The 27,731-nt window shown below is 36.8% G+C and overlaps 1 protein-coding gene across 1 annotated transcript in view; it reads right to left on the reverse strand.

Annotated features, from left to right (window-relative positions):
- Positions 1–842: 842 nt before the first annotated feature.
- ABCA13 (ATP binding cassette subfamily A member 13) overlaps positions 843–27,731 on the reverse strand; it is a gene marked incomplete at both ends in the record, with an annotated part of 166,975 nt that continues 140,086 nt past the window's right edge. The window contains 5 exons of the mRNA XM_080364158.1: positions 843–932; positions 3,550–3,687; positions 4,468–4,573; positions 20,198–20,301; positions 22,140–22,274. Coding sequence (XP_080220284.1) covers positions 843–932; positions 3,550–3,687; positions 4,468–4,573; positions 20,198–20,301; positions 22,140–22,274 — 573 coding nt within the window. The remainder of the gene's footprint in view (positions 933–3,549; positions 3,688–4,467; positions 4,574–20,197; positions 20,302–22,139; positions 22,275–27,731) is intronic.

The following is a 27,731-nucleotide window of genomic DNA, read 5'->3' on the forward strand; positions in this document are numbered from 1 at the left end:
ATATACATTTATTGAACACTTTATTGATCAATGTCTGAATGCTTATCTGATTTTCTTCTAACATGCCTATTAAACAGAATTTTGACACTCTTTTTGGGAAAAAAAAAAAAATGAAAAAAAGGAAATAGATCATTAAAAAGATACTTGAGAATTCCTCCAGCAGCAACCTGCAGGCATAAGGGAAAAATTGTCAAGTATGATTTATGAAACCTTGTTAAATTTACTTAAGATAACTGGGAGGCAGACTAGTACACTAATAATCTCTTTAACATAAAATCTTATGGAATACAGTGCATCCTTTACACAATAAAAAGGCTAATTTAGCTTGTCACAACACAGAACTAAATTAATACAGAAGTCAAAAGGCTCTCAATTTGAGCTATTAAACACAAATACTGGGTGATAGCCTAGCTATTGCTACAATTTGATGGGTTTTTCTTGCCTTGTCATGTGAAAATTAGATGTTAAGTGTGCATGCAAGAGATTACTATAGTCAAATGAATATAGATCTACTACTGCAAAAAAAATCTACTATACACTGTGACATTTCAGATCAGATTTTTTTTCCCCCACAAAGCTGCATTAATTAGGCCATTTGTGTTATAGAATTCCAGTCAATTTTTGGCAGATTTTTGGTCTGCATGTAGCAGTTTCTTGTTTTACTGAGAACTGGTAGCATTCCTTCTGGCCTACAAATGCAAACTCACTTCTGCTTCTACTGTGTGTTTCTCATACACAAATTGTTGACAGCTGGAAAGTTATTACATGTAAAATGCACATATACATACACAAACATACACACACACACACATATGCTGCTGAAACTGTATCCTCTTTTGAGCCTAGACTGGCAGGTGGTCATGATGAAGAACAGGAGATTCTTGTGAAGAATGCAGAACTCCTTGCTGTTGTGTAGCGAAGTTAATGAATACCTGTAAGACATGAAAAAGGCAGGACTGTCACAATAACAGTACTTGAACTGAAACTTTGAAGACATAGCTGACAATATTTTTTTAGATGCTTTCACAAGCTTTTGTAACACAAAAATTAATAGTTTCTTTTGAGGCAAGCCCTGTAGAGATATATTTTGTAATTTCTGGAAATAATTCCTTTTTCCCTCTCCAGCTAATAGAGTGATTGAATAATTATAAAAATAATACTAAAATGAGCTACTAGCATATATGAAAATTAGATTTTACTGATGCACAAGTTAGTGGGAAACAATTGTTTTAGTTTGCTTTGAAATCACACAGCTAAGGAATTTGAGCCTGCTTTTTCTGTCAATAACTATCACAGATGAGAGTCCATATATTTCAAGGTGAAAGTATACTTCTGAACATGTTCCTCCTTGATGTTTCTTTAAGCAGGTCTTACTACAGAAAGACTTGTCAGCTTTTTAATGATACAACTACTTGACAGCAAGGAATGGGGAGTTAAAGATGGCTAGTCCTGATTCAAATGATTGTACTCGTGTGCAAAAAAACTTGGGGTGCATTATAAGGGTGTTTGTTATTCAGAACTATTTTCCTGTTTAAAACTGACAGCTAGTCAGTGAGAGGAAACGAGGGTAGGTGACTGAGGTGATGATTCACCATGAATAATGGAGAGGAAATAAGCTTGAGCGAACAATGACTGAACAATCAACAGGCTGAAATTGCCTTATATGCAGCCATTGAGTGAATAGATCATTTACAAGCATTTAATAGATCAATACAAATCAGAATGTTTCATTAATTATTTGCACACAGAAAAAAAGAATAAGTTCACACCATCTATCATGGAAAATTAATGTTTTGACTAGATATGACTCTCTCTCTTTATAGAATATATAACAAGCAGCTGCATATGAAGGTGATCTAGCACATCACAACCACCCAGAAACCCATCCTTGCCATCATTCTGTTCTTCCTTCTGCGCAAATAGGATTTCACAGTTTTAAGAAGTGGGATCTCTTCTATCTGCTTGTGCATTGCCACTGTTCCCTGGTGTGCAACACGATACTTACTGCAAAAGAAAACTTTCAAGGGAAAATATCCTGCAAGCTAAGCCTTACTGTAATTTACACAGACTGGTTCAGCCTTGACAAGGACAGTGGTAAGATTCCAACTTCTGGACTATGAATGTGGCAGTTCATGGTCCCACCTTCTCATCCCACACAGATTTAGATGTGTCTAAGCACCAATCATATTTGCACACAGTACAGATATGTGGCTTATTGTGATGTTTTTACTGTAGAGCGTAGAATGGTAGAATGTCCTGAGTTGGAAGGGACCCACAAGGATCATTGAGTCCAATTCCTGTCCCTGCACAGGACAACCCCACAGTTCACACCATGAGTCTGGGGGCGTTGTCCAGTCTCTTCTTGAACACTGTCAGGCTTGTGGCCGTGACACCTCCCTGGGGAGCCTGTTCCAGTGCTCCACCACCTTCTGGGTGAAGGACCTTTTCCTAATGTCCAATCTAAACCTCCCCTGGCACATCTTCCTGACATTCTCTCGGGTTCTGTCGTTGGTCACCAAAGAGAAGAGATCAGCTCCTACCCTTCCTCCTCCCCTTACGAGGAAGCTGTAGAACATGATGAGGTCTCCCTGTCAGTCTCCTCTTCTCCAGGCTGAACAAACCAAGTGACTATAGATTTTCCTCATGTGGCTTCTGCTCTAAACCCTTCACCAACTTATGTACACTTTCTAGTAGTTTTATATCTTTTTTATCATATGGTAACCAGAGCTGCACACAGTGCTCCAGGTGAGGCCACACCAGTGCAGAGCAGAGCAGGACAATCACCTCTCTCACTCGGCTGGCAATGCTGTGCTTGGTGCACCCCAGGACACCGTTGGCCCTCTTGGCTGCCAGGGACACTGTTGGCTCATGTTCAACTTGCCATCGACCAGAACTCCCAGATCCCTCTCCATGGAGCTGCTCTGCAGTATCTCATGCCCCAGTCTGTATGTACAGCCAGGGTGGTTGTGTCCCAGGTGCAAAATCCAGCACTTGTGGTTGGTGATTGCCCAGTTCTCCAACTTGTGCAGATCCCTCTGCAGGGCCTCTCTACCCTTGAGAATATCAACAGCTCCTCCCAGTTTTGCGTCATTGGCAAACTTACTAAGAAATCCTACAAGTCCTGAGTTTAAGTAATTTATAAAGGCATTGAATAGTGCTGGCCTTAATACCGATCCCTGTGGAACCCCTTTAGTGACTGGTCACCAGCCCGACATAACCTCATTTACTAGAAGCCTTTGAGCCCAGCCCATCAGCCAATTGCTCACCCACTGCACTGTGTGTTTATCCAGCTATATGCTGTACCGCAGTGTTTATCTCCAGCGTAAAAGCTGGATCATGAAATTACTGTGTAGACCTGAGATGGCCTCGAACTACTGGTTTGCCACATAGATTTGGCTAATCCATCAAATGCTATAGTGTTCTACTATACCAATAATTGCAATACACAGCATCTTCAGAAAAATAAGGAGGGGGAGTGAGGGAAGATAGAGGAAAGAATAGGAAAGAAAAAGAAGAAAAACAAAATAAAATATAAAAATAAAAGAATACCTCCTCTAACGTGGTCTGGCTAATGGAGTAGTGTTTGATTTGGAGAATAGCTTTGTGGTTCTCTAGGACTCTGAAGAGCTCTGCTAAGCATCCCTGACTTCGTGGTACGTGGTACTCAAGCAGGTTGAGATGTTGTCCCTGAAAACGAGAAAGAATGAGAGAAACAGGCAGATATAAGTGAATTAAGTTACACTTGGTTATAACCAGGCTAGTTCAGAGAGGCTCTCATCACAGTTTAACATGGAAAACATGAGCTTTTAAACAAGAATGCATTTTATCTACATTGGTAGCAAAAAGGAATGTTCTTACTCAAGATCACATATTTTGTGCATGTTCTAAGATGACATTTTGTTAATCTTATAAAAGATAGATAAGTTTAGGATAGTTTTATGCTCATTCTTTCCCTAAATGCAGATAAAGTTGTTTTGTTTTGTTTTGTTTTGTTTTGAAAAAAAAAAAAAAAGCCCTGAGAGTTTTTCTTGGAATCTAATTACTGTAGGTCTTTTGCAAGGCTTCGTCTTCAAATTAAAGCATCTCAGTAAAGACAGAGACTTATCATCTATGCACCTTATCAGAAAGCAATCAAAGCAAATACTCCCAGTGACTATAGTGCACTCCTACTTCAAGTAAACACAAAGGCAAGTTCAAATTCATCAACAATAGAAGCAAAAGGAAAAATATCACTCAGATAAAGGACTTGTTTATTTATGTTGCCTAAATTACTGTTTGGAGTTGATCTGATCAATATATCACAACTCAGATTTTTAAGAATTGCTTAACTGGAAAATGAAAGAGATGCTCATACCTATTTTTTTTAAGGAAAAGATCAATATATCCAAATGTATATATATTGTTCTCACCAGCCCACACTTAATCCTGCCATAGAACAAGTCCTATGATGTGAGGTTTTAGCTGTACCTTAAACTGTGTTCCAGGAAAATGCAGCTGTAGATGGTCCAAAATCATTCTTTGATAGCTTATTTCTTTACTAAGCCAAACCTTGACAGAATAGCCATCTCCAAACCTAAGAATGATACACAGTACACAGCAAAATAAATCCATTTGTCACTATGAAGACAGGAACAACGTTTGTTTCAATTGATTTTCTTGTAACGGTTATGTCAAATAACATCATGTATGTCTACTCCATTATCACAGTGATTTTAGTGTTATACTATTGAACAACAAAATTTCAATAAGAAAGTTGTTAAATCAATGATAACAAACAGAAACAAACAAAAATTTGTTAGGCCTACATTTTAATTACTACCAGATATTTCACTGTGCAATTTACCTGAACTTATGCTAACTAAAGTATGCTTTAATTACCACATTGCTTTGAATGGTTAGCAGAAAACCGTGATTACCAATCACAACCATAGAAGAAAAAAAAATCCTTTAACTTTTCTAATGAGAAAAATTAGCATGTAGCACTATTTTTCAAATCTTTTAACAAAGCTGCACAGCTTTTATTTTAGCAATGTGAGTACAATTGTGCTTTACAGATACACAAAGGTAACTATAGGGGTATTTAGAGAGATGACCAAGTTAGTTAATTTTCTTCAGCTGTATGGACACATAATCTGTCTCAGGATAATTTAGGAAATTAAGTCCTCTTTCTCAATATACATGTGATAGAAGTTAAGTACAGGCAATGTAACCAACACATTATTTTTTTAAATTAGATTTACTCACTGTTAATATTTAGTTGGGGAAGTTACAATAAACCCACAAACACTGAAATGGCAAACACATTTTATGCACATATTGCTTCAGCATTGCAAGTTGTGCAGCACCAGCTCCCAGAGCGAGGTGCAAGGGCAGAGCTCAGCAAAGAGGTGAGGCAACACGGGGCTGCTGCTGCATCTCTCCCTTCCCAGCCCTCCTTTGCAGCTGCACGTCCTCCTTTTGGGTTCACATCCTTCTCCAGTTGCTGCCGCTGCTGTTCCCTGTTGCCGGTGAGCGATGGAAAGGCAGAGCTGGGAGTGGGGCAGGGAGCTCAGACTGCTTTGTCCACATCTCCCCAGAAATCTGCAGCTTCCTCCATCTTCCCGCTGACCACCATTCTCACATCCTTCACTCCAGCATTACTTCTATTTCTTCACTCTCCAGCTCCACGATTACCCATCGCCAAAACCTTTACTACAGTTCTCTGGTTTCTAGGGACTATCCCCTTAGGGACTCCCTTGTGCCAATACCTTCCTCTCCCATGTCTTTTCTATGTACAACTCATGATCCAGTGTAGCAGGTGGGTTACTTGGATCTGAGAGGTGTGAAATGCATCTTCATGTGTTCAAAGCAGATGTATCACAGCACACTCTGTGATGCTGCCCATTTCCAACATAGAAAAAATGTTTACAGAATATCAAAGTGTAATGAAAAATAGAAAGGACTATTTTGATACATGTGTCCAGTTTAACCACTGCCTGAGTTGCTCTCAGCGAAATACCTGCACGAAGGATCACATGTCCCTCATCTATAATACATGAGTAGCAATGTAAGGGCTTTAACTTTAATTTTGTGTTGGAACAGAACCTCTCTTAGTATAAAGTAATGAAGTCCCCCCTGAATTCAGAGCAGTGCAAGTTTCCACAATGAAATATTCTACACTGCAGATTTTATTCTATTAAGAATTTTACATTAATTCAAAATACAATATCCAAGGATCTTCTCAGAGAATAATCCTGTTTCTTTCTGTAGAATGAAACTGTAATTGCTACACTTTAGCTATGACATTAGCAGCTTCTGTGTAAGAAGTTGCACTGTGTGAAAAGCCACATTACAAATAAATTCTTGTAAGCATTTTTTGGTCTTTGGTGTTTGTTTTTGGAATAAAACACAACCACTGAACTGCTTGAAAGGAATTAAGATGAAACATTCCAGATGCAGTGTCGTCTTTGTTGATTCCTGAAGAATGTTATATGATTTAAATCCTTTTGGGTCCAAGCTGCAGGGTACCAAGTATCAAGTGAGCGATAAGACCTGACACCTGAACGGTTCTGTTACACCAAAGAGATCCAGAATAAGGTGGAATCCAAAGCAGCAGCTGGCTGATTTGCTTTGCAATAATTTACTAACACATAATAGATCTCTGATTAAATGTTTTAAATGCATAGCATCATCTCTGAAAAAATACATGTGACAATAAAAAAGATGTTATAAAGACAGATATAGTTAAGAAAGGTGTTCAATTTAATTGACAGCCAACCTGAGGAAACATTTTACAAGAGATCATTGATTTTTATCAGTGTTCTAGCATCTCTACACAGCCACCATTGAATTACCGTTTGCAAAATGCTTGCTTAAGGAGACATTCAACTGTCTTATAAAATGAAATTGTTGTATGTAATGAAGTTTTGAAAGAAAATGAATCAAAACTCTGATTAGCAAAGACAGAATTCTGTGTTAATTTTGTTTGATTCTTAATCATAAATGGTATAAAGACCAGCATGGTAAAGATAAAAAGCTTTAAAAGATTTTGTTTTTTCTTTTGGCTAGTCAAATTATGATGCTTCTATACCTTGATTTCATAATTCATTTTAGTACAAAAACTCCCCATACAGAGTAAGCTGATCAGCAATAAACATTTCCCCTTGCTATAATCACCAAGCTGTTTTCAGAAGTGAACTGAGGCAATGGAAATTGAGTTGACCGTTTTTTTTATTCTGTTTTCCTCTCTGATTCCAACAATGTCATTAATTCAGAAACGTAAAGTGAAATTACAGAGAAAAGCCCAATCTGGTTTGATTAGCGCTGTTAGTATCAAACCTCTAGCACCTGATAGTTCAAGACCTAGGGAGGGAAACATTATCATTAAAATGGCATAAATTGAGCCAGCACACCTGTTCAACAGCCATCTGCTGCAAAAGAACCATCATCTCCTCAAAGCTATTCAACAAAGATATTTTCCACTGCTAATTTCTACCACATTACTTTAATAACACCTGCATTTTTATTTGTCTATACATATACACAAACACACATATTCTGACAAAAAAAACTTCCTCTCTGTCCTCTCTCTTCTCTCTCAGTCAAACTAGATGTTTGTGCTTGACTTTCACCTCATTAAAGGTTCTGAGTATTACTTATTGAGTTCTTTACCTAGTAAAATGCCACCATGAGACTGAAACTAAAACATCAATTCCCAGATTAGTTGTAAACTAATTAACTTAAATATTAACAACAGCATCAGCTGCAGAATCATGAGCTTAGCAAGGAGTACAAAACACAGCCAACAACTCCATACCTTTAATTACTGAGGTCCTCAAGCTAGCTGAGCAGCTATAATAACAATATAACAACAAGGGAACAAAAATAATATAAAATGACAACAAGGAATGGAACAATTTCCATATCAGCAATTACTTAATAGGTTAAAACTTTTCACCATGAAAGGAAGATGACAAGGTGGTAGAAAGTAGAAAGTTTTTTTTTACAGAGCCCAGAATCATGATTGGCCTAAGGAATGTAAGTTAGGAACAATTCTTCACTCTCCTATGCTTCTCATGCAAGAGTGGGGGTAACAAATTAAATTGTAAGAAAGACAATGCAAAATGAGTAAAAGGAAGTAATTTTTCTTACAGCACATAGGGAAACTGTACAATTCATTGACATGGATGTGTTGGATGCCAGAACTTGACCTGAGTTGAACAGCAGATTAGAGAAATTCGTAGGGGAGGTGAGGGGCCAGAAATCCAGTAAGACCACCTCTGGCTTAGGAAACCTCTAAGCAACAAATTGCTGAAGAGTGGTTGAGTAATACGGAAACGTAACGTCATGTGCTTATCTTGTATCTATACTTTTCCCTTCTGGCTGTTGACAGAGAGAGAATATGGTGGTAGCCAGGTTTTTGATCTGATTTTACAGTTGCTTCAGTATAAATATCACAAAGAGGAGGTCAGCCTGGGCTAGTTACCGAAATCTTTCCTCAGTTCTCAGAATGGTTTTGCAGCCCGTGGTACATTTCCACAGCCACACTGCCGGCAGTACAAAGATAGAAGATATAAAACTACTTCAGATTCGTGGCTTACATAAGCTGTAGTCACATTGGAATAAAGTGGAGCCAGATCTACACTGATGAGAAAGTCCCCTGACTGATTTCCTGATGCTCTTTTTCACCTTGCAATGGGAATGGAGGTGGATTTAGTTGCCCAAAGGCTGAAAATTCTCATAAACACCAACTAGAAGAGTTGCCACTGGGAGTAGACCAAGTAATACTAGTTTCTCAGTGTTCTCTTCTGCCCATTTCTCAGAGGTATTGGTTCAGAGATTTGAATAGGGGCAAGAAGAAAAGTTGCTAAAATACAAAGCCTTGTTGCCACGCATGGCTGATCACAAGAGGTCCCTAGAGAAACTAACTGAGTGGGGGTTATTTAAGCCTGACCCATGAAATCCTGTTTTCTATGAAGGGTGAAAAAGAAAGTCTATTATCAGCAGACTTGTATTTGCTTAAATATATATGTACAGACTTCTATTTGCTTAAATATATATGTATGTATGTATGTATTTATTTATTTTTAAGCCCTTTGGAATTTGCTTCTCCACAAATGAACAAAATCAAACCTGGAAATTTACAGCAGGATCCAGAATGACCAGTTCACTGAATCACACTTTTTCCTAAGCCCATTTACCATGTTTTTATCTTCATCTTAATCTTAGTGAAACTGCTGAATGTAACCTCATAAAATCGAGAACACAGCCCTATTTCCTAAACCCTGATGAATAATCAAAATATCCTATAATCCATATGCTTTTTTTCCACTAATCAAAGATTAAAGTTCCTGGAGAATGTTGCGCTATATATATATACACATCAAAAAAACTACAGCTCTCGAAAAGTTTACTGGTAGAAATATAATGTGCATACTTTATGTATGCACTAGTCTGAATGATCAAAAGATTACTTCAAAATCACATTATTGGACAACAAAATAAAAAATAATAAAGAGAGCATTGACACTTAATGTCTGCAAAGAACTGCATCTTTTAGAGTAAATGCCATAAATCAAAGAGGGAGAATAATTTCCTACTGTGCCATTTGCCCCTCTGCTTCGGTTTACATTAATTTTCAGACAGATATAATTCTACTTTCCCTAAGTGAATAAGCCTCATCTAGACAACCTAACTGAGTTATTCCAGTATGATTGCTGAAGCACAAGATACAGATTCAGGTCATTTTCCTTTCAGCCCCTAAACGCAAGTACAATTTACAACCTGAACAAAACTTAAACAAGATTAAAAATAAAACACTTTGAAAAACATAAAAAAAAAAAAAAAAGAAACTGAAAAAAGAAATAAAACTTTTAAAATAAATTCGTGGCAGTTTAAGATAAGATTAAGATTTTAAGTCACATTATAAAATTAATTATTTCATCTATTAAGTGGCAGGTAAAGAAAATATCCAGGAAGGACAAAAGTTATTAAATCTGAAGTATTTTTTTAATTATGAAAAAAGCTAAAATAAAATGTAAATATACTGTCACTTGCAAAATAGCGATTCCTTCTCAGAACAACCTCAGTGTTGCTGGAAAACAAACATAACAAATAAATTAAACAGTCTGTCTTCCATACACCATTAATAGGTTTTTTTCCATAATATTTTAATTTATTATGATTTTTCCAGGGTAACAATAGAAATGTGAAAACTATTATTATAACAAGGAGTAACACTTAAAGTAACACACTCCAGGCTTTCATATCAAGCCATCTAAAGTTAATTTCTTTATTCAATAATGTCATTGTCATAACAGTGACAGCCTCAGGTTTTGAGTAATGCAGGGTACAACCTTGCTTTGCTCTTTGAATGTAGGTATTTAAGTGCTTAGGGGTGATTTCCAAATATGTGTTAAAAACCTCAAAAATTCTTGTTAATTATTTATACATGTGCACACACAAAACCTGCCTGTATATTAGTTTATATGTTTGCACATACAGGCAAGTTCAAGAGAACTGTTACTCTTGTAATATTTATATATTACATTTCCAAAGAAAACGGGACAGCAATATCACAATTCTGTGCAAGGCTGATGCCACAGACTACAAAGAACCAAAGCTGTTTCCTCAAAGTACATTCTGGGCCTCAACAGTGAAAAAAGTAGCACGAAGTAACATAATCATTGTGTTGTTATCACTGTTTTCTGGTCTATATTTTTTTTAAGTGAGTTTGAAGAAAAAACATTAGGCTATGCCACACTAAAATGTCTAGTAACTAGTAAAAGAACCTTATGAACACTTCAAGGTCATATCTCAAGTGCTAGAATGGAGATCAGTTGTGAAATTAAAATTTAAACCACTGGTATATTTGCACTGTGTAATAAGTTTTAATTACATCATCACACAACATCTCTTCATTAAGTCCCTTCAGTTGATGTCTTATAAGATATACTGGCGGTACCTGCTCAGACAAGCGGCTTTATTTGCTGAAATATCTAGAAAATGTTGCAAATAAGACATCAGATTGAAGAGAAAAAGAAAGAAAGTGATTCATGATTCTCGTACGGTCCTGGGGAACCAAATCCTATCCTTTTACCCCAGTATACACCCCTGTGTGATCTGTGGTAACTCACATAGATACGTTTTTCACTGCCACTTTCCTATCCATGTTAAGTGCCCACCTTGAGACACAAGGCTCCAATTTGCAGAAGGAATTTGTAGCACTTTCAGAAACACCCACAGCTACACCTAAAGTTAACAGGCAATGTATTTTGAATAGAACATTAAAGAACAGAAAATATTTTGCTATAAACTGCTCAGATTGACTACTCAAACCCTTTTAGTTCAACCATCATGCTTCAGTTATCCCTTTATAAAATGGGAATAATTACTTCAAATCCAGTTTCCCAGTAGTATTTTGGAAAACGTAGATGTTGATATTATAAAGCACTGCTCCGATGAATGGTGATAATACTGTATTTAGAGACAAGTTTGAAAACTGTCTAGTAAAAACAGTACACAGATCACATACTAGGTAAAGAAGAAAAGATGAATTCTTAACTAGACATTTCTCATTGAATGAACGGGTCCACAGATATGATGCAATGTCCTGTGGAAAACGTAGTATAAAATGACAAAAAAATGCATTGTAATGCACAGGCACAGCAGGGCTCAATTAATGTTGCACAAAATTTTACGAGAATGCAAATATTTTGCTTATTTCTGAATTCTCAGTCTGTGTGTTTTTAAAGGTTTAAGAACTCTTTTTTTCAAGCTTTCTTCTGGGAAGACAAATTAATAGCTAGCTATATTACACGAATTCACATCCACTGCCTTAATACATTTTTCATGCACAAAAGGAAATTGTTTTTTAGTGAATGGGAATAATATATTCACTTCTATATTTTATGGCATGTAAGAAATTTACTGCCAGTATATCTATTAGTATAACACTGTTTCCACTGAAGGATGAAATATTGATGAGATCTTTAAACTTATTTCTTTCTTTTCCATTTAAGAAATCTACATGTGTGTGTTTGAGAAAAGCGATGAAATATTCTCAATCAATCTTTTTAAAAAAAAGGTAAAGAAAGGTAAAGTGTAAATAGCTTGCCAATACATTTTTCCGTCCTATACTCTGCTATAACAACTGGATTAATTGTTGAGTAATTTAATCAGATGGTATGCTAATAAAATTTGAGCAGACTTGCTGTGTGTCCAGCACTTGAAAAATTGGTATGGGTTTTTCAGCTACAAGGAGTCTGTCCAGATGGCCCTAGAATGAAGGACAATATGCAAAGTGTTGTTCCCAGAGGACTGGCCATCCGTATCTAACATGGAAATGGTTCTGTGATTTTTTTTAAAAAACATTACTTATAATGGAGAGCACTGGAGAGAGCATTTAAATGTAATCCATTCACAATTTAGAATAATTGACTCAGTTGGCAGGAGTCATCTGAAATTACAATTTAATGGGCACAACATCTAACACATCTATCTCATACAAACTACATCTAGAACTAAGATGCTAACTTTTTGGAAACTGCCCTTCAGTTCGTCTTCACAGCTAACGCTTTTCTTGGCATTATTCAGAAATTTGCCACCTGCAACAAAACGGCTTTCTAAAGAAGTCCAACACTTCTTATCCTACTGAGAAACATTTGAGGGTACTTTAAATCTGTTTAAATACAGATAAATATAGTCAGGCCTCAACAGCTGGGAACAGAAACCCAAACACTTACACCTATAGCAAGAAGACATTTTTAGATGAGTATTTTGTAACAGGCTTGCACAAGAGCTGTAAAAATTAATCAAGTCTCACACATTAGAAGCAGCATGTGCCACTTTTTATATCCCTATGAAGCTTTTATGTTTCGTATTAGGATCTTCCTGGAGCTCACCCATACCCTTCATAGCAGAATTCTGTACCGCCATCTGACAAAGCTGTATTCGGTCCAAGATTATGGTCTTTTGCATCTGCCAAGGGCTGAAAGTGTAGTGAGAGAAAGTCGAATCCTTGAAACCCCATCACAACAAAGCAGAAAATATAACAGGACCCCAAGGAAGACCTATTAAGCCTTCATTACACATCCATCAAAAAGGTGATCATGAGCTAGACTTTACAGGCTGGAACTGGACTAAAGCAAAAGCAAATATAACGATTCTGAGGATTACCATCAAGACAGACAGAATTGACAGAAAGGGAAGAAAAAGTGTCATTTTAGTGGACATAGCTGCATTTAAAAGAGGAAAAACAGTATTAAGACATGCTAATACAATCACATGTAATATCAAAATGCGCTCCTACTGTTATTTGTTATAACACAGGACTCATTTTATCATAAATAAAAGCTGTATAAAAGTTTTATTTGGTTTAAGTATTCATAGAGTGTATAGATTTCTTCTTCCCACCCTCAAAGCTAGATCAGATCACTTGTACTTGATTTTAAAATATTTGTTAAATTTGATTTGCAGAAACAAATTGAAGACAGACTGAAGGAAATCAAGAGCTGCCTATAAATAAGAGCAATTAAAAAAAAAGGCACTATAAAATCTGACAAATAACACAATAATCTACAACTATGGTCCTCATTAATTTATTTTAGTACCATTCTTACCTGTTAATATAAATACGTATATTACTAGGATAATTCCTTCACACACATAGCACACAAAAACCCATTTTCATGGTATGAATAATTTAAATTAAATCAGATGCAGCAAAATCAGTTTTGCTTATGCTTTCTTTCACTTACACTGCTTCATGGAACAGTTTCATTAAACAAAATGTAAGGTGATGAAGTTCTTATTGTGAGATGGTGCCAGGGACAAGTGCTAATTGCAGGAAGACACTGAAAAATAGAACTGACTAGTGAATACAGCAGTGAAGGTGACTTTTAAAGGAAGTGTTCTTCTGCTTGTAGGTGTTTCCTGATAGGTTTAGAAATCCTTACAGTCTATCCCTTGAAAAGGAACAACATTTTGCGCTGTACGGCAGTGAGAATGATAGCGCAGTTAAATCATGGGAAGGGAAGGGAACTGGTTTTCTTAATTAGGTTTCTTAATCTCCTAACAATTACTTTATTTATTAGATGTGTGATATCCTGGGTTTTACGATGGAGCACAGTCTTGGCAAGTAAAGAAAACCACAATCAGGAGTTCTGTCTGGAGAAAAGTTTGGAAGATAGAGTAAGCAACGAAGTAATAGGAGTACAAGGACAGTCTTTGGCTTCTCAGCAGTACTTATCAAAAGTTTTCTAGATAAAGCATGGAACTGTCTTTACTGTATGCTTAATTAAAGAAAAAAAAAGGCAAGCTTTAACACTTGTGTGTATATGAAGTTTTAAGATTATGCTCTCTACAGTGGCTTTGCTCCCAGAAACCAAGAAAATTAATTAGACAGTCAGAGCAAATTCAGACAACTGCTTGACTTTAATTAACTCTTTGATAAAGCTGGTGACCATTTTTCCCTAATAAAAGCTCCTAAAGTTTAAAAAAATTCATTAGGTTCCTAAACAATAAGTTTGGAAAATTTGGAGACTAAATCACTCAATAAGCTAAAAGTTAAAGGGATTTTAGTTGTGTTTTAAATGCTTTAAATTAACAATTTTAGTGCATCTTCAACTACAGAGTTGCTGTTGAAAGTCTCAGCAATATTGGCATCCAGTGCACATACCTTACCACATTAATGCTACTGACATACATTAAAGAACTGTCATAGCAATGCAAGGAACACAAACCTGCTGACAGTATGAAAATTTCTTAACACAAAGAAGGTCTGGGGTTTTATAAGTTACAATTATTTTAAACAAATAATTGCTATGAATATAAGTGCCAATCATTCTTATCATGACCTTGATTCTTGAATGGCTGATCTGTGAATGCCTTTATATCCTCAAAATTAATTTGAAGATACTTCTAGCATGTCATATCATTTATTCTTCTGCATTGATTTGCTTAGTGTGATCTGAACGAGGTGTATCTACAGAGACAGTGCAGCAAATTGAGAAATACGTCCTATTTATATGAATATGGTGCATAATTATGGGTATGCTTATGATGTCTTGTTTCCTAAGAAGGTGGATGAAAAGATGCTGCTAAAGGAAACATCGGAAGTGACAAAACAATGAGAAAGTCACTGAGAAGATAAAGAAGAAGCTAACCTTTGTGGAGTGCCTGATTTTGCCCTCTCAAGATGAGAAGAGAGAGACATGCACTCACTACAGAGGATCTGAAACACAAAAAGGAGAGACCCACATTTATCCCTGCTGACTTTATGCGCTCAAATGAAGTGACTAATACCGTTTTTCCTTATTAGGGGACACACACATATCTTCAAAAAGCAGTTTTGCCTGCCTAAGCTCTGCATTGTCCACAACAGTCAACTGTCCCTCTTACTACAAATGGAATAAAGGGTGCCTGCGCTCCAGAAATTGAGGCAACTATTCTCTGAAAGGTATGTAAACATGAAAAGATGGCTAAGATCACACAGAACAATCAGAAAGATAGAAGCAGGCCTCATTTTTTCACCATCCAGGTTGTAACTTCTCTAACTGAAAGTTTGTCTTGATTAAAAAAAACAAAACAAAACAAAAAACAACAACAAAAAACAAACCTTGGAAGAAGAAAGCTTATTAAAGTAAATGCAAATTAAGTCCATCATGCTAATGTAGCTGTGAAACAAGAGCCTACAGTTCTACTCAAAGGGAAGGACAGAAAGCCAAAAGTGCCCTCAAGGGACAAGAAGTTATCTGAGACAGAGATAACTTCTGCCCTATAACCACTGCAGGCAGCAATTCTAAAACATTTCTATAGAGCTTGTTTACGCTGTCAAATCTATCTGCACCTAAAAGTGCTAAATGCTGAGTGCACACAAAACAGTGTGGCTTTGCTGCCTTTAAATGAGCTGTATCATTTTATACAGCTGAGTGTCATAAAATTCTAAGTTGCAACCACTTTCCCCTCAGCTTCTTATTCTGTTTCCTTTGTGGTGGTATGAGCCCACCCTCATTAACAGAAATTAATTCATGAGCAGAGTTGAAACAGGAGAGAGGCTTATGCACACCTGGACAAAGACACAGAAAACATAGCATAAATATCTGCAAGTGCCAGTGAATTCAGTAGGAAGCAGAGATGGTTCAAAATACATTGTCTTACCAACTGCTGACCTGTTAAAAGTGCTTCTTCCTGTTGCAAGAAATCTCCACATGGAAGCAGTTTATTTCATCTCAACATGTTGAATTCTCACAATGCATTCCTCAGGTTAAGTGCAGAAGTGCTTCATTTTAGATACAGATCTCTCTCTTTCAACTACCAGTGCAGACCGCAAAACATTTTGGCAATACCATATGTCAATTGAGCTTGCTAAGATATCCTAATTGTCTCTTTTTTAAATTTAGTGATGGCAGGAAAAGGAAGATGTGCTTAGCAGTCATAAGTATTTCTGCCTTGGCACTATTAAAATGTCTAGCCAGCTCTTAGACTGAATGTCGCTGCAGAAGGTTTCATGTTGATATATAATACCTGTTTTTAATGTGCTGGGGAGAACCAAGACACTTGAAACTTCCATTGACCATAATAGCAAGGCGTGTGCAGAGGGCTTCACATTCTTCCATACTACAAAATAAATGGAGGGGGGGAGAGGGAATATTAAAGAATAGCAAAAACAGTGAACACTATTAACATTATTAAGACCTAACCTCAACTAAAGTGGAAGGAATCCGGACAGCTGCAAAAATGGGTACACAAAAACTTTTACTTTAAAAGCAACAGTCAAATTGTAACCCAAGTCAGTACACACCTAAAGTTACTACCACATTACAGCCAAAAAAGAGCCCTGAAATGGAATTTATGTTTTCAGTCCAGAACTAATTTGATGATGCACAATGCAAAGGTTTTATTACCACAGGCAAATACCTGATAGGCAGCGTCAGAAAGTCTCAGTGAGTGCCATGGACTCTGTTATTCCCTGTAATATCTGTTTGTGGTCATTCTGAGCTGAAGTATAGAGGGATAGGAATGAAGTAAGTTTGCTCAGTTTGCCTCTTGTATAGTATTAATACATGCCCTTATAAAGTAGTTACCCTTAATCTGATTGCAGGATAGAAGGTGCAAAACACTACAATCCAAACAGAATTGAGGACACAGAAATGCAGCTGAATAGAAAAGCAGGATCCTGTTCGATGCGACTGCTTCAGAGGATAAGTAATAACTTTGACTTGTAAAGCTTAGGGCAGATGGGTTGCTATTCTATATATTATATGGAATTGTGCGATCAGTTCTTCCAAAGCATTCCATTAGATATAGGACATCAGTTGGGACATATCCATCACCTCAAAGAGGAATCAAAGTTTTTTGATATTCCTGCAATTCACTCTGTGCCCTCCCCAAACCCTTCTGAGATAGCTAAACAAGGATCATCTTGTGTGTCTCAGCCATGTGCCAGTCCAAAGTAAGGTGCTTTTACTGAACAAGCATAGCAACTAAGTACCCCCCTAGGAACAATATCCTTAAAATTGGACAGGGATATGGTGAAAATTGCCAAACCACTGTATTTGAGAGAGAAGTGGAGAAGGCTTCCTAACACACCTTTCCACAGATCAGGAAGTTAGCTGTCTCTTTGAGGTACAGTAACTCCTGCTGGTCCCTTAGCGTAACAATCCTCATCTATGGCAAAATAACACAAATTTAGGCCTATATAGACAGTTACTATAATTTAACAAAAATTAACCATTGTCTCTGAAAATTAATTAAATAGACCTCCAAAACTAATTTTTACAGAGGAAACCATCTCTATGCACTTATTTGCTGATATGTATGAAGATTCACTTCATAAGAAAAATTCCTTTACTTATAAAGTAGACTTTGAAAGAATCTCAAATAAATTACCGATGGCCTTCAGCAAATAGTGTAAATAGTATAAAATAATTTATTTCCTCCACCCTGACAAAACAATGTCTTATTAATTAGAAATGAAATATGTACACTCTAAGTGTACTTATATCTGATTCAAGTAATTCATTTGTAGAACTAAATAAGTAATTAGTAACAATGTGATGGATTTGTTGTTGTTGCTGTTTACTGTGTATTAGACCACAGGTCTTTCCGGTTTAACTGGTGCTTGACAACTAAGGATTCTTAATCTGGACTGAAAAGTCAAAGAACATTGTTTCCTGAAAATCACTCCACTTAATTCACGATGCATAACTTGTGTTCCCTAAATGACTAAGCTGGTAAGCACTTGAGGATCAAATACAGGTGAATTTCAAGATTCAGCTTCTGAAAATACAGGGTGTTTCAAAAAGCTGGACCCAATTTGAAATCACTATGTCTCTGCAACCACAATGTACCCATGAATGAAACTCTTACAGTTCATACAGCAGGTGGAGGGAACATAGAGTATTTATAAAAAGGTTAGTAAAACTCGATAACTTATTAAACCATCTGTAAATTTTTGTGTAACAGGTTAGGTCCATCTTTTTGAAACACCCTGTATATTCCTTAAAGGAAAATTTATTCTATTTTACTATAGATGTTACAAAAGAGTATTGATGTTTCCTCTGTTAAACTGATATACAAAAGACCATGCCAGAGAATTGACAAGATATTTAATGTGGATAAACTTTATTAGGAGGATGGGGTCACTCCTATCATTTCCAGTAATGCATACAGTGAATAGCTGAGACATCTATTTTTAGGATGTCATGGTGTAGTCTTTTCATACATTAGTGCAAAACAGAATCCTTAATAAAAATCAGAAGAGGATTTTTCACTCTGTGGCAGGATGCAACCCCCCCTCTCTCCCCCTCCCTCCTTCAGTATGGAAGGAGTAGGCACATCTCCCTCTCTCTCTGCTACTTGAGGCTAACAGCTTCTTTCGTTTGGCCCCAGAGCACCCTGGCCAGGGCCATTAGAAGGGAGTGCCAAGGCGCCACTGAGCCGCTGGGCGCCCGCGGCCAGTGTGGGGGATGTTTGGAGGCTTCAGGGGCACCCACAGCCAGTGTGGGGGTGCAGAGAAGCTTCTGGAATGCCTACAGTCAGATCTGATCAGTCAATATAAAAATGAGATTCTCGTCGAGACTCCGCCCCTTGTCGCGGGTCTCTCAGAGCACGAGCAAGGTGCTGCCGCCGAGAGCCCCCCCGAGATGGAGACTGCGCTTGCCTTGCCGACACGGCTGTGAGTAAAACTTCTCGCAGGACTGCAAGTATATTTATACTTTCCGTGCACTTATGCATGTGTAACTTTCCGTGCTCAATATAAGCACGTGTAAAATTAATCCTCGCAGAATCGCGGCTGTATTTTCCTTCCATGCACATTTGCGTGTGTAACTTTCCATGCACATATGCACATGTAACTTTCCGTGCTCAATATGAGCACGTGTATAAATTATTTCCTTGCACAATTGTGAGTGTATTTTCCTCCCATGCTTCCACATAAGCACGTGTAATATTCCGTGCACATTTGCATGTGTAAGTAAATTAACCCTTGCAGGATTGCAAGTGTATTATAAATTTACCCTCGCGGAATCGCGAGTGTACACTTTCCATATTGACTACGAGTACGTGTATCTCTTTAAAAATAATCCCGCACCGTGTTCAGGCAAGTGTGTATTCGTCTCGGACTCAGGGCCGGCTCCGGCATTGTTTTGAGTGAAGCCACGTACATGCACACTATGGACCGCCTGTTGTATTAGTTGCTGCCCCTTAATAATTTTCCTCAACTGATATCCGAACCTTTATTTAAGTCACTTTGGAGTGCTAAAACCCTGTTTCTCACCAGTTTAATAAAAGTTGTTTTGGACCCTGTTGTCCCTTAAACTGACCTCGGGGTGCCTCCATGACACACTCCTGTCTCCCTTTGTAAGAATTTGTACTGTGGGTAGCTGCAAAAAGATAATCTGCTGATCCAAGCAAGAAGAGACACTGAAATATTGAACAGAAAGAGTATAGAAGAGGAAGAATTCATTGCATCATTTTTTCTGTGCTTGCACCCCCCTTGAGCTGTATTCTAATATTTGAAAATTAAATATACAAAATATTTAGGATTTATGCAAGTTCAGTTTTCCTGAGCAGGAAGCAATTGCCATAAAATACCAAGACACATTTTGCTTTTCACACCAGGGTTAGCATGCCTTCAGAATATGCTCCTCTGCTCTCAGATGACAGCAGGTGAGGAGAGATAAAAGGAATATGCTGGATGCTGGGAAAAGGGTCTTACCTGTGGGATGTCAGCACAGCCGCACAGCCATCCTGAACTTCCTTCAGGATGGTTTTCCAAAGGTAGCGTTTAGAGCAGGGATCCATTCCGGAGCTGGGTTCATCCTAGAAGAGAAATTAAAATGATGATACAGCAGCATGGCAAAAACATACCACAGCTTCAGCCCAGCAAGAAGAATTAACAAAACTCACAATAAAATCATATCTTTTTTCCTCTAAAAAAGCTATGTTTTCAGTAGGTCACTTATTAGGGTGGTACTTATTAAGGTGGTACTTATTAGGTTGGTATAGTACGGCCTTGGCCAATGCATTTGAATCAAGGAATCCCAGCTGAAACCTGGAATCAAAGTTCTCAAGAAAAAACGTGAAAAAACATACAGTTTGATGTTGATTTTGGTACTTAGCTACTAATGGTAGAGGTGAAAAATAATTTAATTCAGTCTCCTACTATCTATGGTAGCTAACAAAGAAAACATAAAAAGCAATAAAAATAAAGCAACCCACACTACTAATTAAATTAATAGCTATGATCCTAGATGCAATCCAGGAGCAAATTCAGTGGTTTACATCGGTGTCTTTGCTTTCAGACCAAAATAAAGCCTTTTAAAATACTGAATAACTCCTTTAAAATCTGCTGGCTTTCTAAAGCCAGCCAAATATTTTACATAAGTTGACATGTTTAGATATTCTTCTTTCCTCTTCTTGTTACATACACAATAGTCAATGCCCTCCAGCAAGAAGTAGGTTTAAATGGATACTTACAGTAGCATGCTATCATAAAGACACTAAAAACAGCTCGAGTTTTTTCTAAGAACAGGAAAAAGCACTGATTTAAGATTATCTCTGTCTCTTATTAACTGAACTAGGGTCAGTTTAAGCATAACATGTGCATAAAATAATTCAGGTCAGAAGTGAGGCAATTATAGGAAGGTAGAAGCAGCAAAATGTGTCTGATTTTCTGAAACATGAACCATGTGATAACACCAGTTTTATCTGGTTCTATTTAGCCTGCAATCTATTGCTGGAAGCACTGGATTCCCTCCCAACTCTGTGAAGCAGATTCCCTTCCTTTGACAGTTCTGAAAGGTTTTTTCCACTGTTGAACTGGTTTAGCTCTTCCCAGCCAAGGCTCAATAAAGGGATGTTCAAACTTCTCCAGTGAAACAATAGGTAATGATGTGAAAAAGAATGTGGTGTTGTAATGATGCAGTTCCCAAATCTTTGTAATTCACTGATCTTCAATACAAAAGGCATTGTTTAAAATGGAAAGGCCAGTTTCAGGCCTAAATGAACAGCAGGGTGCAAGCACCAAATAAACATGTGATAAATAATTCAAATGAATATCATTCAGGGGCATTAGACTGATTGTGCGATTTGTAAATTGAACTAAAATATAAGAACTAGCCAGATTTATGAAGTATGATGTAACAAGAAATATTAATATCCTGAAAATATGGGTCAACAATTAATAACACCAAGTTACTAATTAAAATAAGAACCTTCCTTCTTAAGGAAGCTAGTAGAATTGGTCATATATTTTTCTCTTGTTATATACAAAGTAGAGATTACATAAAGCACTAATAAATTTTACATAAAATGATGTTTTCTTCTAGATAAATAAATCTTTTTTAAAAAATACATAACCAGTTGGGCCATGAGATGCTACAATAGCATTTGTGTGTTTTGAGGGACCTTTTTTTCCCTGCTTACCTACTGACCCAAATAAAAAACAAAACAAAACACCTTCACTTTCTATTTTTGTGAGCATTGGACAATAAAATAAGTGGTGTTCATGCAGCAGAATAAGGGGGACAGTTGTACATCCGTGTATTAATTACTCCCTGACTGACCAGAAAAATACTTGATTTTCTTTAGAGCAACACAGAAGACAACAAAATTCAACATAACCCATTTATTGTAGGTGCAATATTGCCTTTACTCACCAGTAAAAGTATTTGTGGCTTACCAACTAAAGCCACAGCAGTAGAGAGCTTCCTCTTTGTGCCAGCACTGTATGTTCTCACCAGCTGGTCAGCATGGGCATTGAGGTGTAACCGGGTAACAAGGTCCTCCGCAACCTGCGGTTTAGAAATTTGAGGGCCAGAAAAGACAAGCCCAATTAGGTGATGGTTTTTTTTAGATGGGAAGAACTCTTTGTTCATGCATATCAAACAAATGTACATGTTTCCTTATGTACCCACATTTGCTGCATATTATTACTTTTGAATCTGAGACACATACAAAAAGCTCCTCCGGGACCCCTTAGATGTCCACAAAGCATGAGGATTTTCTTACATAAAAAATTTGGCTGTGTAACAGTCATTTGCATTCATTGTGTGTTGACGGGTCAATGATTTAAAATGTTCCTCATTTCACCTCATTCTCTGGTGTTTATTTGATCAAACATCTTAGTCACTGAAAATTCAGGGGATAAAATTCTACATCAGCCAGAAAAAAGATGGAAATAGTAAAAAAGTAAGTTGTAGGTTGAGGATTTAGAGTTTCTTGAAGACAAAAGGTAACTTAGGGTTAAATTAATACACCTTTCTGATAATTTAGAGCAGTAAGCTGACCCTGTATCTTGTTTAGTTGTAATTGCTTTAATAATTATGTGTGATCTGAGTAAGCTGGGCAGGCACATGAGCACAGCTGGAAAAAACAATCATGCTGTTCTCTATGGCCTTTCTTCTTTACCTGCCAGAGACAGTCCTAATGTGCAATGCTTCCTGAAATACTGGTGCCAGAGGATTTTAAATGTAGCAAGACTCTTGCTCCACCTGTATCAGCTCTCACTGCTGGCCCATCCAAGTAGACATGATGCAACAACACGAGGGACACAGTAGCGATTTCTCATTGCAGGGTGGTTGGACCAAATGACCTCTGAAGGTCCCTTCCAACTCAAACTACTCAATGATCCTCTGCACATCACTGCCAGATGCACCCTGCTAAGCCACAGGTGTTTAGTGGCGTGCTGCTGGGTGGCTGCATCATATCAAGGGATGATCAAATTCATAATAGAGCCAGTATGACTTCAACCTAGACATACCATAGGAGATTCTTGTAAAACAAGTAGTTGCATGGTACTCTATTGCCTGAGATCAACTGCCAGAGTATGCCCAGCAGCATGGTGCATTCTTTTTGCTCCCTGTGCACTACCTTCAGCAAAAAGCAAGGAAGGACCAGAAGGATTAGTCAGATCAGATGGACAATCTCCAGTTAATTCAGAAAATCCAACAGAAAAAAATATATCAATAAACAATACTGTGCATTGATAGTCACTATCCATGCAAACTGTTAGGAAATTACCAAGGTGTTCATGATCCTTTTACCAAGATTTTTCAGTGTTACATATAAAAATAAGAAAGACTTCTGAGAGCAAGTTCTCTGTAAGCAGGAACAATGGGGCAGTGGTCAGAATCTGGAGTATCCTATTGTGGATCCTGGCACTGGTATTAATAGTCTCCTATGTTCGGTGTACCTTAATGTGTAACCTGACAGCAATGCATGTTCTTAGACAAAAGCTATATTTCATAAACATTGCTCTGACTACATTAAAAGCAGTTAAAGTTTTTAAAAAAATAACAATAAAAAAAGAACAACTTATTAACATCCATTAAACCACCCATGGGTAATTTTACACTGAAAAGTTCAAGTCTTCTGCTATTTCAGAGTTAATTCACAGTGGTTTACTGAAATTTAGACACTGGTGCTGCGTATCAGAACTGCTGCAAATTCAGACATTCTGTGGCTTCAGAAATGGCCAAGTATCTAAGCTGTATTCTGACATATAATAGCTGAGCTTATTTGGTTGGTTGGTTGTTGTTTGCTTTTACTTCCAAACAGAGGTTTCATTATATAATACAATAAAATGGCCTCTAAAGTGAACACCTCTAAAGCATACAGTGGACTCTGCTAAAGGGACTTGACTTTATTACCACTGGGAATGCAGTATTACCCCCTATAAATGCACCAAAAATATACATAGAATTGCACAGAAAAGCACATAAAAATTAATACCAGAAAGTGAAAAAATATATGATCTCTTGTTTACACCAAAATTAACATGTATTGCAAGCTACAACAGGCATTAAGAGTTATTAAACAATAAGGAAAGGAGGACTTTCTATTATATCACAGCTGAAATGTAGTAAAAGCTATCCTTCAGCTATGAACAGAACCACTATTTCTAAGACCACTTTTAAGTGTTATAACAGAACTCTTAGTCTAAGTCAGCAGAGTGACATTCTTTGAAAGACACAATGAATGCTGCACAGGAAAGAAGTTAAAAAGCCAAGAAATAGTGCCAGAGAGAGAAGGGAAAAAAAATTAGTAAGCTAAGTCTTATCGTAGTCTGTAGCCACCAAGGAGACTGAATTATGTATCAGATATGAACAGACAGTTTAAATGCACTACTAATGCACTACTGCAACACTAAAAAGAAATGACTTTGCAAGATTTACAGTTCTACACGCAGAATCTTCCCATTTGGGAGCATTTGGCATTCAGTGCACAGATATTCATGACTATGCCATTCCCTCTTTCGTAGAAGGACAGAAAGCCTGGCAATTCCTCTGCTATGGGAATTTTGCAAAACAAGTTTTAATTTAGGTAAAAAAAGAGGGGTGGGAATTATCCCATAGTGCCCACTTTGCTGTTGCTTTGAATGTATAGAGCTTCCAAGATTAACCTTGCAGATCATTGCAGTACAGACCACAACCTGGCTTGATATCTAGATAAGCTTCTTTTGTGCAAAATATACCAAATAAGGGCAGATTTGGAGCTGAATCACATCAACAACATAAAGGCAGAAGGATTACCCAGCTTTCTTACTCCTAATGATTTCCCAGCTTCACCTAAAAAATCTCCTATTCCTGCTATCCTTTCTCAATCCTTGTATTTCAAAGGAGCACTGCAAAGCTTACTTCAGCAAACAGAATATATAGCTCATTCTTCTTTCAAGAGATGACCCCAAAACTTTTTCTAATTTCTTTAATGTAAATCATAAGATTTCCAGTCATAACTGTCTTAGCTTCGTCAACATGACCTAAACAACAAAACAAAAACAAAATGTAATTTGAATGAAATTAGAAATATTATGCATTAGGTGTGTTACGGAGGAGCCTGCACATCTCCATTATAACTCATTTATGTGTATAAACAGTGGTATCTTGTGGTTTATATCATAGTATACTATAAAGTAAAAATGAAAATCCCTCTTAAACTGCTTTAAATGGAATTCAGAGTTGCATATGTGACAAATCTTCAGGTACACAAAATTATGCAAGAGATTTACAATTCTAATGGTTTCCTTCCTTTAGTGAATGTGAGATATATACACAAGCAGCTTCTCTTCCTCCTTGTCATATTCATCATGATGTTCTATTTCTGGTTTCAGTTACTTTCAGCAGTGAAGAGTGAAGAGATACATCATTTAGCAAGTTGGTAACATTGAGGTAAAATTAAAAGACACAGGGATATTTGCAAATGTGTACATTTTGAGAGCACTGGAACGATAAAATGTTTTACATCTAGTCATGGCTCTAGTAATATTTTTAAACTCCTTCTTTTCTTCTGTCTACATAAATCCAGACTATAACAGACTTTACATCTATCAGCTAACAATTTCCAATATTCTTTAAGATGGTTTACTTTTCCCTCATCAATTTTAACATCTTTAGCAAAAGTTATTTCTCCCCAAATTAATTTGGACTAGTTCCCCTAGCTTTGGAATAGGCATTGGAATGAGCCCTTCAATCTGTAAAATCTAACCCAAATCCTTCTATACTTTGTGCATTTCCTAAAGACTACAGTCATTCCAGTAGACACCGTAAGGTAACTTGAATTTTTGCACACATGTTAATATTTGTGAGAGTAAAGTCTAAAGTAGGCATGGTGTCCTCTATACACCAGGCAACCAAGAGGCAAATCTACATCACTAAAAGTCAATAAGTGGTATTAATTATGTAACTACTAATGTTAATGTCTTACTACTCTCTCAAAATTACCATTAATATTCAAATAAAAAATTTAGTGGCACTGAGAGTTTTCAGTTAATATATCTTTCAGAATAACTTGGAGTTAGCAAAGATTCTATCCATTAGAAGACTAGAAATGTGATAGCATGACTAGCCTGACTTGAAAGGTTGTATACACAGTGTATTAATTTTACATCATTTCTGACAAAATAAATATGATGTATAAATTCTTGTTGTTTTGTTTTGAACATACCTGCATAAAACAAAACTGACCTAATACTGAATCTGTATTATACTTAGTACAAATGGAATGAATTCTGGAGTCATCTGAAAAATAACTATACATTTCCAAAATAGCTATTCAAAGTGTCAGTTTTGGAATAAATGAATGCAGTGTAGTCTGAATATCCCAAATCACAATCCATCATCAATTCCACACCAAATGTTATTAATTCTGCTTCAGAGTAAACTCAGTATTGTTATATTTCTTACGTTAGGAAAGCATATACTCATGGTAATCTTCTAGGGGAAAATACTTCATTATCCCAGAACCTCATAAAACTGTACACACTAATTCTGCTTGAGGTCCAAAAAATGTAGGCATGCAAAGAATAAATGAATTTAAAAATTCCTCTTTCTAGCAGCTATGGAATATAACATGTAAGGAAGTCAATGAGATTCCAAAGTCAGTGCAAAAATTTTCATAGAGAGTTAACATAAAGAGAAGTCATACTGACATTCTGGGAAGTTGCCTCTGAAGTCCTGATGAAGCTTGTTTTGAGATTTGCAACACAAGTTTTGTTGGAAATGGGAGATGTCATTTAATGTTGTGTTAATATTGTATAATTTTTACCAAGCTGCCTGTTGTCTTTTGGAACAAATTCAGATACTGAAACTTGATGCATTAAAGAAGAAAAAGAAAAAAAAAAGAAAATAATTTAAAATACTATGTTAAATTACTATATGTCTAAATAGCCCAAAAGCTCTAACTTTTCCAGCAAAAAAAAAATAAACTTTTAGAGTGGGTTTGGGAAGTAAAATAAAACTTCACATTACATGAAGATTAACATTGATAGAAAACGACCCATTTTTCTCCTCCTTTCCCATTCCGTTAATTACTGTTTTGGAACATTAAGTGCACTCAACTTTATGTCAGGCTCTTGACTCCTGCTGTTGATAAATCTGCCTAGCACAAGATTTGATCCTTGAAGGTAGTGCTTCAATAGATAACTTCAGCAGCAAGAAAGCCTGGAAGTCACCTGCCTGCTTGCCAACTTATTAAAAAAACAAAGAGAATGTATGTTTCTTTCTACATCAAAACCATGTACGCTTTAGAATATATGCGTGTGTGTACGTTAGCATAAACACTGGTAAACATTCAGAGGCAGGCTGGGAATGCTGTATCATAGGCAGGAGAGAATGTGAAAATAACAGCTTGCATTTCCATACAGCTGCTATTCCAAAACATTCCCAGACTTTATTTTCTTTACAGGAAACTAAAATTCAGAGTTTCTCCAGGCACCAGCCATTTGTGAGTTGAAGCACAGCAGCTGTTCAACA

Source organism: Nesoenas mayeri (genome assembly GCF_963082525.1).
Source record: "Nesoenas mayeri genome assembly, chromosome: 2".
In the NCBI taxonomy this organism is placed as follows: domain Eukaryota; kingdom Metazoa; phylum Chordata; class Aves; order Columbiformes; family Columbidae; genus Nesoenas; species Nesoenas mayeri.